The sequence below is a fragment of the Salmo salar genome, chromosome 16 (assembly GCF_965601325.2).
Source record: "Salmo salar chromosome 16, fSalSal1, whole genome shotgun sequence".
NCBI classification, from domain to species: domain Eukaryota; kingdom Metazoa; phylum Chordata; class Actinopteri; order Salmoniformes; family Salmonidae; genus Salmo; species Salmo salar.
Window position 1 is genome coordinate 29234054 of NC_138306.1, and position 13559 is coordinate 29247612.

At 41.6% G+C, this 13559-nt stretch overlaps 1 protein-coding gene across 2 annotated transcripts in view; it reads right to left on the minus strand.

The window, feature by feature from the left end:
* Positions 1-13559, minus strand: part of LOC106573504 (talin-2) — a 141361-nt gene that overhangs the window by 15069 nt on the left and 112733 nt on the right. For both annotated transcript variants that reach the window (XM_082962666.1, XM_045697137.2), the window contains 6 exons: positions 12082-12217; positions 11898-11999; positions 10318-10488; positions 9991-10137; positions 9089-9190; positions 8856-8975 (listed from right to left, as the gene is read on the minus strand). In XM_082962666.1, coding sequence (XP_082818792.1) covers positions 8856-8975; positions 9089-9190; positions 9991-10137; positions 10318-10488; positions 11898-11999; positions 12082-12217 — 778 coding nt within the window. The remainder of the gene's footprint in view (positions 1-8855; positions 8976-9088; positions 9191-9990; positions 10138-10317; positions 10489-11897; positions 12000-12081; positions 12218-13559) is intronic.

The window sequence follows — 13559 nt, forward strand, 5'->3', positions numbered from 1 at the left end:
AATCCTGTCTCAGAGCACTACGGACAATTGACTTGGTTTTTTCTCTGACATGCATTGTCAACTGTGGGACCTTATATAAACAGGTGTGTGTCTTTCCAAATCAAGTCCAATCAATTGAATTTACCACAGGTGGACTCCAATGAAGTTGTAGAATCATCTCAAGAATGAAGAATGGAAACAGGATGCACATGAGCGCAATTTCAAGTCGCATAGCAAAGGGTCTGAATACTTATGTAAATAAGGCATTTCTGCTTTCAATTTTAATACATTTGCATACATTTCAAAAAACCTGTTTTCGCTTCGTCATTATGGGGTATTGTGTGCAGATTGATGAGGAAAACAATTTATTTAATCCATTTTAGAATAAGGCTGTAACGTAACAAAATGTTGAAAAAGGGAAGGGATCGGATGGGGCCACAGTGTCTCCTGACCCCTCCTGTCTCAGCCTCCAGTATTTATGCTGCAGTAGTTTATGTCGGGGGGCTAGGGTCAGTCTGTCACATCTGGAGTATTTCTCTTGTCTTATCCGGTGTCCTGTGTGAATTTAAATATGCTCTCTCTAATTCTCTTTCTTTCTTTCTCTCTCTCGGAGGACCTGAGCCCTAGGACCATGCCTCAGGACTACCTGGCTTGATGACTCCTTGCTGTCCCCAGTTCACCTGGCCGTGCTGCTGCTCCAGTTCCAACTGTTCTGCCTGCAGCTATGGAACCCTGACCTGTTCACCGGACGTGCTACCTGTCCCAGACCTGTTGTCCCAGACCTGCTGGAAACCTGACCTATTCACTGGATGTGCTACCTGTCCCAGACCTGCTGTTTTCAACTCTCTAGAGACAGCAGGAGCGGTAGAGATACTCTCAAAGATCGGCTATGAAAAAGCCAACTGACACTTACTCGTGTGTTACTGACTTGTTGCACCCTCGACAACTACTATGATTATTATTATTTGACAATGCTGGTCATTTATGAACATTTGAACATCTAGGCCATGTGCTGTTATAATCTCCACCCGGCACAGCCAGAAGAGGACTGGCCACCCCTCATAGCCTGGTTCCTCTCTAGGTTTCGGCCTTTCTAGGGAGTTTTTCCTAGCCACCGTGCTTCTACACCTGCATTGCTTGCTGTTTGGGGTTTTAGGCTGGGTTTCTGTACAGCACTTTGTGATATCAGCTGATGTAAGAAGGGCTATATAAATACATTTGATTTGATCTGAATACTTTCCGAATGCACTTTTTCCACACTAAATATCAGTTGTGTGTCACTGGTCTACACACAATACACCATAATGTCAAAGTGGAATTATGTTTTTAGAAATGTTTAAAAATGTATAAAAAAATGAAAAGCTGAAATATTCAAGTATTCAAATCTCTTTGTTATGGCAAGCCTAAATTTCAGGAGTAAAGTCACATAATAAGTTTCATGGACTCTGTGTGCAATAATACGGTTTAACATGATTTTTGAATGACTACTTCATCTCCGTACACCACACATACAATTATCTGTAAGGTCCCTCAGTCGAGCAGGTAATTTCAAACACAGATTCAACCACAAAGACCAGGGAGGTGTTCCAATGCATCGCAAAGAAGAGCACCTATTGGTAGATGGATAAAAAAAAAGCTGACATTGAATATCCCTTTGAACACGGTGAAGTTAATAATTACACTTTGGATGGTGTATCAATACACTCAGTCACTACAAAGATACAGCTGTCCTTCCTAACCCTGTTGCCAGAGAGGAAGGAAACCGCTCAGGGATTTCACAACAAGACCAACGGTGACTTTAATACAGTTAAAGAGTTTAATGATTGTGATAGGAGAATGGATGGATGGATCAACAACCTTGTAGTTACTCCACAATACTAACCTAAATGACAGATTGAAAAGAAGGAAGTCTGTACAGAATCAAAATATTCCAAAACATGCATCCTGTTTGCAATAAGCCACTAAAGTAAAACTGCAAAAAATGTGGCAAAGAAATGTACTTTATGTCCTGAATACAAAGCAATACGTTTGGGGTAGCTCCAACAGAACACATCACTGAGTACCGCTCTTCATATTACTTTCTAGCATGGTGGTGGCTGCATTATGTTATGGGTAATGCTTGTAATTGGCAAGGCCTCAGGAGTTTTCTAGGATAAAAAGAAACAGAAAAGAACTAAGCACAGGTAAAATCCTAGAGGAAAACCTGGTTCAGTCTGCTTTCCAACAGACACTGGGAGACAAATTTACCTTTCAGCAAAACAATAACCTAAAACACAAAGGAAATATACACTGGAGTTGATTACCAAGACGACATTGAATGGCTTAGTTACAGTTTTGACTTAAATCGTGTTGAAAATCTGTGGCAAGACTTCAAAATGGCTGTCTAGCAAAGTTAAACAACCAACTTGACAGAGCTAGAATTAAAAATACTTATTAGCATTTTATTACTGTTTCAATATTGTAATTACATAATATGGCTTTCCTTTTGATAGATATAGCGAAATTAGGTGCTGCTGAAAAGCAAACTCCACGGACAGCGCAGGGATGCTGATCCACACCACAGAGCTGCCTAAAACAAAAACACTAGACTTACTTAAAGGATTTAGAGAGTCAAAATAGAAAGAGAGTGAAGGATCTCACAGAAAGGGAAAAAATACAGGAGCCAAGGAAATGGCGGGTCAGACAGGCAAAACACAGAGAGATTGAGAGCAGGAATGACAGTGTTGACCCCCCCCCCCGTCCACTCCAGACAGTGAACCCAGTACTGCAAGGTCAGAATTAAGACAATCTGTCTGTAGGAAGACATATGTACTCTGTATCTACAGAGTTACTTAAAGGGATAGCTCACCCAAATTACAAAATGGTTTCCTTACCAAATCAAACTTTATTTGCCACATGCGCCGAATACAACAAGTGTAGACTTTACCGTGAAATGCTTACTTACAAGCCATTAACCAACAGTGCAGTTCAAGAAGAAAATATTTACCAAGTAGGCTAAAATAAAAAGTAACAATAAAAAGTAACACAACAAGAATAACAATAACGAGGCGACAGTTGAAGTCGGAAATTTACATACACCTTAAAAAATACATTTAAACTCAGTTTTTCACAATTCCTGACATTTAATCCTAGTAAAGATTCCCTGTCTTAGGTCAGTTAGGATCACCCCTTTATTTTAAGAATGTGAAATGTCAGAATAATAGTAGAGAGAATTATTTATTTCAGCTACTGTTTCTTTCATCACATTCTCAGTGGGTCAGAAGTTTACATACACTCAATTGGTATTTGGTAGCATTGCCTTTAAATTGTTTAACTTGGGTCAAACGTTTAAGGTAGCCTTCTACAAGCTTCCCACAATAAGTTGGGTGAATTTTGGCCCATTCCTCCTGACAGACCGAGTGTAACTGAGTCAGGTTTGTAGGCCTCCTTGCTCGCACACGCCTTTTCAGTTCTGCCCACACATTTTCTATAGGATTGAGGTCAGGGCTTTGTGATGGCCACTCCAATACCTTGACTTTGTTGTCCTTAAGCCATTTTGTCACAACTTTGGAAGTATACTTGGGGTCATTGTCCATTTGGAAGACCCATTTGCAACCAAGCTTTAACTTCCTGACTGATGTCTCGAGATGTTGCTTCAATATATCCACATAATTTTCCTACCTCATGATTCCATCTATTTTGTGAAGTGCACCAGTCCCTCCTGCAGCAAAGCACCCCCACAACATGATGCTGCTACCCCTGTGCTTCACGGTTGGGATGGTGTTCTTCAGCTTGCAAGCCTCCCCCTTTTCCTCCAAACATAACGATGGTCATTATGGCCAAATAACTATTTTTGCTTCATCAGACCAGAGGACATTTCTCCAAAAAGTACAATCTTTATCCCCATGTGCAGTTACAAACCGTAGTCTGGCTTTTCTATGGCGGTTTTGGAGCAGTGGCTTCTTCTTTGCTGAGCGGCCTTTCAGGTTATGTCGATATAGGACTCGTTTTACTGTGGATAGAAATACTTTGTACATGTTTCCTCCAGCATTTTCACAAGGTCCTCTGCTGTTGTTCTGGGATTGATTTGCACTTTTCGTCCCAAAGTACGTTCATCTCTAGGAGATAGAACGCGTCTCCTTCCTGAGTGGTAAGACGGCTGCGTGGTCCCATAGTGTTTATACCTGCGTACTATTGTTTGTACAGATGAACGTGGTACCTTCAGGCATTTGGAAATTGCTCCCAGGGATGAATCAGACTTGTGGAGGTCTACAATTTTTTGTCTGAGGTCTTGGCTAATTTCTTTTGATTTTCCCATGATGTCAAGCAAAGAGGCACTGAGTTTGAAGGTAGGCCTTGAAATACATCCACAGGTACACCTCCAATTGACTCAAATTATGTCAATTAGCCTATCAGAATCTTCTAAAGCCATGACATAATTTCCTGGAATTTTCCAAGCTGTTTAAAGGCACAGTCAACTTAGTGTATGTAAACTTCTGACCCACAGGAATTGTGATACAGTGAAATAATCTGATACAGTGAAATAGTCTGTAAACAATTGTTGGAAAAATTACTTGTGTCATGCACAAAGGAGATGTCCTAACCGACTTGCCAAAACTGTAGTTTGTTAACAAGAAATTTGTGGATGGCAGGAAGCTTGGATGGCAGGAAGCTTGGCCCCAGTGATGTACTGGGCCCTTCGCACTACCCTCTGTAGTGCCTTACGGTCAGATGCCGAGCAATTGCCATACCAGGCAGTGATGCAACCGGTCAGGATGCTCACGATGATGCAGCTGTAGAACCTTTTGAGGATCTGGGGACCCATGCCAAATCTTTTCAGTCTCCTGAGGGGGAAAAGGTTTTGTCGTGCCCAATTCACGAATGTCTTGGTATGTTTGGACCATGATAGTTAGTTGGTGATGTGGACACCAAGGAACTTAAACTCTCAACCCGCTCCACTACAGCCCCGTTGATGTTAATTAGGGCCTGTGAGGCCACCTTTTCCAGTAGTCCACGATCAGCTCCTTTGTCTTGCTCACATTGAGGGAGTGGTTGTTGTCCTGGCACCACACTGTCAGTTCTCTGACCTCCTCCCTATAGGCAGTCTCATCGTTGTCGGTGATCAGGCCTAACATTGATGTGTCATCAGCAAACTTAATGATGATGTTGGAGTCGTGTTTGGCCACACAGTCGTGGGTGAACAGGGAATACAGGAGGGGACTAAGTACACACCCCTGAGGGGCCCCAGTGTTGCGTGGCGGACATGTTGTTGCCTACTCTTACCACCTGGGGTTGGCCCGTCAGGAAGTCCAGGATCCAGTTGCAGAGGGATGTGTTTAGTCCCAGAGTCCTTAGCTTAGTGTTGAGCTTTGTGGGCACTATGTTGTTGAACGCTGAGCTGTTGTCGATGAACAACATTCTCACATAGGTGTTCCTTTTGTCCAGGTGGGAAAGAGCATGGTGGAGGGGGATTGAGATTGCGTCATCTGTGGATCTGTTGGGGCGGTGTGCGAATTGGAGTGAGTCTAGGGTGTCCAGGAGGATGCTGTTGATGTGAGCTATGTCCAGCCTTTCAAAGCACTCCATGGCTACCGACGTGAGTGCTACGGGGAGGTAATAATTTAGGCAGGTTACCTTCGCTTCCTTGGGCACAGGGACTATGGTGGTCTGCTTGAAACATGTAGGTATTACAGACTCGGTCAGGGAGAGGTTGAAAATGTCAGTTTAGACACTTGACAGTTGGTCCATGCATGCTTCGAGTACACGTCCTGGTAAGCTTTGTGAATGTTGACCTGTTTAAAGGTTTTGTTTACATCGGCTACCGACAGCGTTATCATACAGTCATCCAGAACAGCTGATGCTCTCGTGCATGCTTCAGTGTTGCATGCCTCAAAGTGAGCATAAAAGGCATTTTAGCTCATCTGGTAGGCTTGCGTCACTGGGCAGCTAGCGTCTGGGTTTACTTTTGTAGTCCGTAATAGTTTTTAAGCCCTGCCACATCCGACGAGTGTCAGAGCCAGTGTAGTAGGATTCAATCTTAGTCCTGTATTGACACTTTGCTTGTTCGATGGTTCGTCTCAGGGCATAGCGGGATTTCTTATAAGTGTCCAGATTAGTTTCCCGCTCCTTGAAATCGGCGGCTCTAGCCTTTAGCTCGATGCGGATGTTGCCTGTTATCCATGGCTTCTGGTTGGGATATGTACATACAGTCACTGTGGGGACGACGTCATCAATGCACTTACTGATGAATCCGATGACTGAGGTGGTGTATTCCTCAATGCCATTGGATGAATCCTGGAACATATTCCAGTCTGTGCTAGCAAAACAGTCCTGTAGAGTAGCAGCTGCGTCATCTGACCACTTCCGTATTGAGCAAGTCACTGGTACATTCTGCTTTAGTTTTTGCTTGTGAGCAGGAATCAGGAGGATAGAATTGTGGTCAGATTTGCCAAATGTAGGGCGGGGGAGAGCTTTGTATGCATCTCTGTGTGTAGAGAAAAGTTGGTCTAGGATATTTTACCCCTGGTTGCACATGTGACATGCTGGTAAAAATGAGGTAAAACTGATTTAAGTTTGCCTGCATTAAAGTCCTCTGCCACTATGAGCGCCGCTTCTGGGTGAGCATTTTCTTCTTTGCTTATGGCCTTATAGAGTTGGTTGAGAGCGGTTTTAGTGCCTGCTTCGCTTTGTGGTGGTAAATAGACAGCTACGAATAATACAGATGAGAACTTTCTTGGTAGATAGTGTGGTCGACAGCTTATCATAAGGTACTCTACCTCAGGCGAGCAATACCTCAAGATTTCTTGAATATTAGACATCGTGCACCAGCTGTTATTGACAAAAAGACACACACCCCCACCCCTCGTCTTACCAGAGGTAGCGTCTCTGTTCTGCCGGTGCATGGAAAATCCCGCCAGCTCTATATTGTCTGTTTCTTCGTTCAGCCACGTGTCGGTGAAACATAAGATGTTACCGTTTTTAATGTCCCGTTGGTAGGATAATCTTAATAGTAGGTCATCAATTTTATTTTCTGACTATTGCACGTTAGCAAGGAGAATGGAAGGCAATGGGAGTTTACTCGCTCGCCTCCGGATTCTCAGAAGGGTGCCCGATCTGCGGCCTCTTTTCCGGTGTTTTTTCTTCACGCAAAAGGCATGGATATGGGCCTGTTCCAGTGAAAGCAGGATATCCTTCTCGTCGGACTTGTTAAAGGAAAAAGTTTCTTCCAGTCTGCGGTGAGTAATCGCTTTTCTGATGTCCGGAAGTTATTTTCGGTCATAAGAGACGGTAGCAGCAACTTTATGTACACAATAAGTTAAGAAATAAGTTACACAAAATGCAAAAAAAATTACAAAATTGCACAATTAGTAGGGAGAATGTAAAACATCAGCCATGTTCTTCAGCGCCATCTTCAGTGTACCATGTATGCAGTCTATGTACAAGGTATGACAGCAAGCCATGTTTTTGTTTACCTGGCCACTGTTTGAAATGCAAATTATTTTGCATGTGTGGCACAAAAGCAAAGCATTGATTGCTGTCATTCCTTGTCCATAGACTGCTTATACGGTAAGGAAACCAATATGTCACTTTGTAATTCAGATGAACTATCCCTTTAAGTAGGCCTACACAATATTTTTCTCGGCACGAGAATTGATACATACTGTTTTAACAAGCTATGTAGTTTTGTGGATAGGCGTGACAGTAGGATTTCATGTTTGTACTATGTTACATGCATATTACACTGGAAATATATATATATATATAAAACATCTTTACAGACAACAAATCTGTTGTTTTATGAAAGACAAATTTTAGTCATTAGGCTTCATATTTTGGTCTTAATCTTTGACCAATAACCTTCATTTTATTGTTCATATTAAATCAACCTTATGAAATCTGAAATGATTTGTCATTAAAAATATTACTAATAAAATTTGTTTGAAATAATCCCATGTTTGTCATTGGTTTCATTACATTCTAGAAAGCCTGAACTGTCATCTAAAATATAGGTAACACCTGTGACAAAAAGGCAGCACAAGCTTTCTTTTAATGTAATGTAGTGAAAATATACAATTATGTTAAGCTGTCATTTACGTTGATTTATAATGTTAAGATGTTAACTAATATCTGACTATAAGTTTACATTTTAAAAATAATTACAATTTGTAAAAGTTGGCTGTTCAAAAAAGCCACTATTTTCATAGAATGACCCAGTTACCAAGCAACAAGATATGCCAAATAACAGTCTAAAAACCACTTGAGGGCAAATAAACCAGATTTGACCGTTCAGACAGAAGTCACATGACCAGGAATCAGATTTGTATCTGACTTCAAACCACCAAACCATCCAATTCCATGTGAGAACATATTAGAATCAGATATGCAAAAAAAAAAAATTGATTTGAGTCACTTCAAACTGCCAATGTAAACAAGGCTTTATATACTTACGCAGAAAGACTCAGATGTAATCGCTGCCAAAGGGGCTTCACTAAGTATTGACTCAGGGGTGTGAATACTTATGTAAATTAGATAGTTCTGTATTTAATTTTCAATACATTTGCAAAAATGTATAAAAACATGTTTTTGCTTTGTCATTACGGGATATCGTGTGTAGATGGGTAAGAAATCTATTTTATAAATGTTGAATTCAGGCTGTAACACAACAAAATGTGGAATAAGGGGTATGAATACTTTGTGTGATATTTCTGCATATTTATTTCCTGGCATATGCAAATCTCTTGCATCTCAAATCTCTTTTGATATGTTGCCTTATAAAGACATAGGGCTTGCCTATAGGTGCACCACAGAGAAATCACATTCCATATGCCTTCTTAGAGTTCATAATCCTATATTTTAACAGTGTTTCCTGCTTTGACAGGCACTGTTTGACCTCTCACCTCTTCTGGTTCTGCGGTGGCGGCTGCCAGGCGACCTTGGTGGGCTAACTGGCTGTAGTCTACAGTCACCTGAGAGGCCAGGCCACCCAGCTCCTCTGGACACGTCACTGACTTAGTCATCTGTAGACAGACAGAACAAGGCCATAACATGACATGTTAAAGAGTTTTGATAAAGAGTTTTATACATCTATAAGGACACATTACATATTCAGGGGGTAGTTGTTTGTGCTCACCATCTCCTGAGTTGTGATGGCGATAGCCTTGGAGTATTTCACCATGGTGGTCTGGTAATCCACAAAGGATCCTTCTGGTTCAGGGGGAGTGCCCTCATTCAACTGCAGAGGGAAAACCATGAGTCATTCAATATATTGACTTTAGCTACCTACTGTACATAATCTACACATATGAATACCAGCCATGCATGTACCACACATTTGAATAAATATTTTATTTATTCAATGAACTCTATGCATAAATATGTTGCAGAATGCAGATATCCACAAAAGGCCGGACGATGTGTTAGTTTCAATGCAGAAGTAGAAATGGAATTCACTGGGGTGGAAACATGTAGAGACCAACATCTGATAGAAGCAATCAGGCAATCAAATCTAATTCATTATTAGGAGCTCCATCATCAAGACTGACAGATCACAGTGGATGGAGGGTGACAGCCAGTGGATAAGTGACAGCTGTCAGCTCTGAGGCCTGGAGCTGACACTTCCCATCCATCTCACTAATGAATGTCAGTTAGAGGGGCATGTTTTTCTCCCTGCCCACCGTGGAGGAAACATCTTAAAGCAGTAGGAGGAAATGTGTTAACAGCAGACTTCTACTCCTGAGCTGCCTGGGGCGACAGTACACACATGCGTACACGCATGCATGCACATATACAGTGGTTCTTCCTTTAAAAGTGATGAGCTTATGCCGCAACCGTTTGTGGTAGATGGTGGCAGGTTGTGGTAAATTGCGTCATTCTGGCAACAATGGCTGACACTTAAATAACGTGCCATAGAATTCTGTGGCACCCCACAAGCTGTGCTGCAGTACGCCACAACTTTTAAAGGAAGAACCACTGTACACACACAACTATACAGTACGACACCCCCTACTGTATAGTACACCAGCCCCCACTCACCCTGCCCATGGCCTCAGCAATAGCCTCCACCATGCCTCCCACCATGCCGCCTTCGCTGGCCGCCTCATTCAGTGTCACCATGATGTCGTCTACAGCCTCCTTCATCAGCTGGACAGCCTCTGCTATGGCGTCGTGGGTGTGGGCCGCCTGGACACGCAGTAAACCCACCAGACCACCATGAAACTCAAAGATCTTCATCATAACAATATACATGGCAATGCACACGACAATTAACAAGATATATTGTAGAATGAGGTGCACAGAAATCCATACTAATTTAGTACTGCTCCATTGCTCCAACATGGCTTTTGAGCCCAGTACCATTACCTTAGGATTTCCACCTCCCTCCTTGGCTGCGTAGAGCATCTGCAGGGCGGACTCTGACAGGGTCTTAGTCTGGTCCAGGATGTTCATCTGCTGTTGTTGGTCCATGATCTTAGAAGCCAGGCCAACAGATGCCACAATCAGCGGCTCAAAGTAGCTGGCCAGCTGGGTCACCTGGGAGAGGCAGTATCATGTAACAGTATAAGACACAGATTGGATAATTGGAGTGGATCTAGGAAACAGGAATGTGTCCCTATAGGGCAGTGGTCACCAACAAGGTCGATCGCGATCTTCAAGGAATTCCTAGTCGATCACCAAACATTTCTGTAGAAAAGCCAACGATAAAGGCTTGTGTATTTTATTCGTGTTGTGCTGTTGTCGGTAGGTGCACTTGATTCAGAAGCCCTGCCAACCGGGTAAGCAAAGTGTTTCAATTTTGAACCATTTAATTTGTCTGAAAAGACAAACTCCGCCTGTGGAAAAATCAAGTGTCCCTACTGCGCTGGCCAATCAGATAGCTCAAATCACTGTGCCTACAGAGCTTCCATGACCTCGGGCACAGCAAAGTTTGATACGAGCCTACATAAGATTGAATAACCATGACTGCAGAGAGTACTGTCAAAGAATACAGCAAAGAGCTGTTGTTTTTATGAGTGAGTTCATGTTGAAGTTTTTATTCAGCACTGTGAACCCTATTTTTATTCAACACTATTACAAAACATAAAACGTGCTTCTCCCTACTTCCACTCGCGCTGCAATGAATGAGTAGCCAAGTGTATCGATAGCCCTGCATTTTTATTATTAGCAGCTTGTCGTGTCTATTTTAATATTGAGGAATATTTCACTTTCTCTAGCCACAGGAACAACATAAATGTGTACATGAAGCAGATGCGGTGCTACTCGAGTTTCATCATCAGGTGGAAGATGGTATTCCCTCTCTCTGGTCAGTCTCACCGGGGGAAAGGAAGTAGATCCTCTGCTGCGCTCTCCCTCCTTCTACTGAGACTCTCAACTGGGAACTCGGAAATCTCCAACTTCTGACTACAGTGTGTTCAAGACAACGGGGAACTCAGGAAAAACGAGATCTGACCGGGAGTTTTTGGGGGGCATGGTCATCCAACTCAGAATTCCAAGTCAGAATCTCTGGCATCTTTCCAGACCTCCAGCTTTCAGACCTGATGATCACTGACGTCATGATTTGACTTTGTTTTTGTCCCCCCCAGAGTTCCCAGTTGTCTTGAAAGCACCATGACCATCAGAAGCAGGTACCATCAGTCCAGTAAAATAAGAAAGCAAATTATTTGCTAATTATTTAAATTTATGCTTGCAAGTGCTACACCGACTGACCTATTTTGTAATCAAAGCTTGAGTTTTGAAATAGAATATGGTCTGAGAGGAACCATGTTGGCAGGCAAGGCATATAGCCAACATGCTGTGATAATATATTAGGCATACTGCACAAACCTCATTCCTACAGAACAATTTTTATTAGGTTAATGTTAAAAATCTTGGCTTGTGAAAGTGATCTTAACTCAGAAAAGGTTGGTTACCACTGCTATAGGGGGATGGTTGTAGCTGAGTACCTTGTGCCCCAGCTGGGCAGCTTCACCCCTGGCTGCAGTATTGATGGGATCGATGAGATGTCCAATCTCCTGCACCGACGATGTCAACTGCTCTTGCAAAGCCTAGGGGAGTGGCAAAGAATTATGAAGTGGAAACTGAAAATGAAAGCTCAAGAAACCAATTATATTGACCATTTGAACTTACTTCTAAAGAGATGTCATCCCTACATCCCTGTAGGCTCTGGCCGACAGCAGCTAGAGAAGCCTGCTCGATGTCCCGGATACACTTGTTGATGTTATCAATGGAGTAGTCACACTCCCTCTGCCCTGGCGCCTTGTCCCTAACAGTATCATGATACATAGGAACAAGGCAGTACTTTTACAAGCATGTTATGAATGCAGTATCACAGTTAGGGTTGCAAAGGGAGGGTATATTACTGGAAACCAGTAAACTACCAGAATATTGGTACTGTATCTTTGAAGGATTTTATGTAAATTATCACAAGACATCTAGTGGCCCTTTTGGGTACTTCAGATTATCATAGGTGTCTAATTATCTCTGGCCCCTGTGTGGCTTATCACATGTAAAATATATGAAACAATTAAATAAGATAATTTAAAAATAAATAAATGTATGACAACACTGTAAAACATTATCCTAAATATAAACCATCAACTTAGGGAATACCATTGGTGTTAAATAGGAGAGTTTCAGCATGAAATAACCTTTATTTTTTTTAACACATTTTTTACACACACCTTTATTTGTTTTACTATGTCAATATGTATTTGCTGTCAATGTTTCAGCGTCACACTGGTGGCAGTAGTTGGAAGAGTTGCAGAATTAATTGAAAATAATACCATTGTTGATTAGATGCTTTTCCATTAATTAGGCTATTTTCTCTTGAACCATATGGTCTATCTACTAGAAACCCATTGACAATATGGACACATATATAAAAAATGTATACTATATATGAATAAATTTTTTTAAAGTTTTTCAAGTATAAATGACCAAAGTCACCATAGATGTTCAGTTGCTTATCAAAATAACCACAGATATATTAAATTAACGGTAGCTTTTTAACCCTAATCATGATACATATGTGACCTGTTTCAGGAAACTAGGCGTATGTCATGGGTCACTACTTCACACGAGAGCCATTTGAACGTAATCGTTAAAAAAAAAAAATCTAAATGCACTTTTTGGTCAGAAATGCCTTCTGGAACATGTGAAATTTCATGTGCCTTAATAACAAACTTGTTAAATTACGAGCCTTGTTGGTTTAGCCACAGAAAAAACAGCAACCATCCCGCTAGCCATGATTGTCTGAGATAATGAGTGGGCTGGACATGCCGAGAGATGAGTTTGAATTGGTCTGTCATATAGCACACTTCTCTCTATTTGAGCTAGTTAGTATTTGTAGGTAATCCTGTCTAACGCGGCTTAAAAAATATATATTGCTCAGCAGAACTGCATCAGTGTTGCTCTCCACTTTCTGGAGGACAGAGTTTTGAAATCAGTGGAATTAGAGTATGATATCTTAGGAGATGGAGAAAACACCTGTCTCTGGATTACATCTTCAAACTATTTATACGGGTAAGATAGTCTAGCTAGATACATTTTCAGATATTACACGATTCTAATTTTGACAAAGACATTCTCATTTCAAGTTAAAGTGT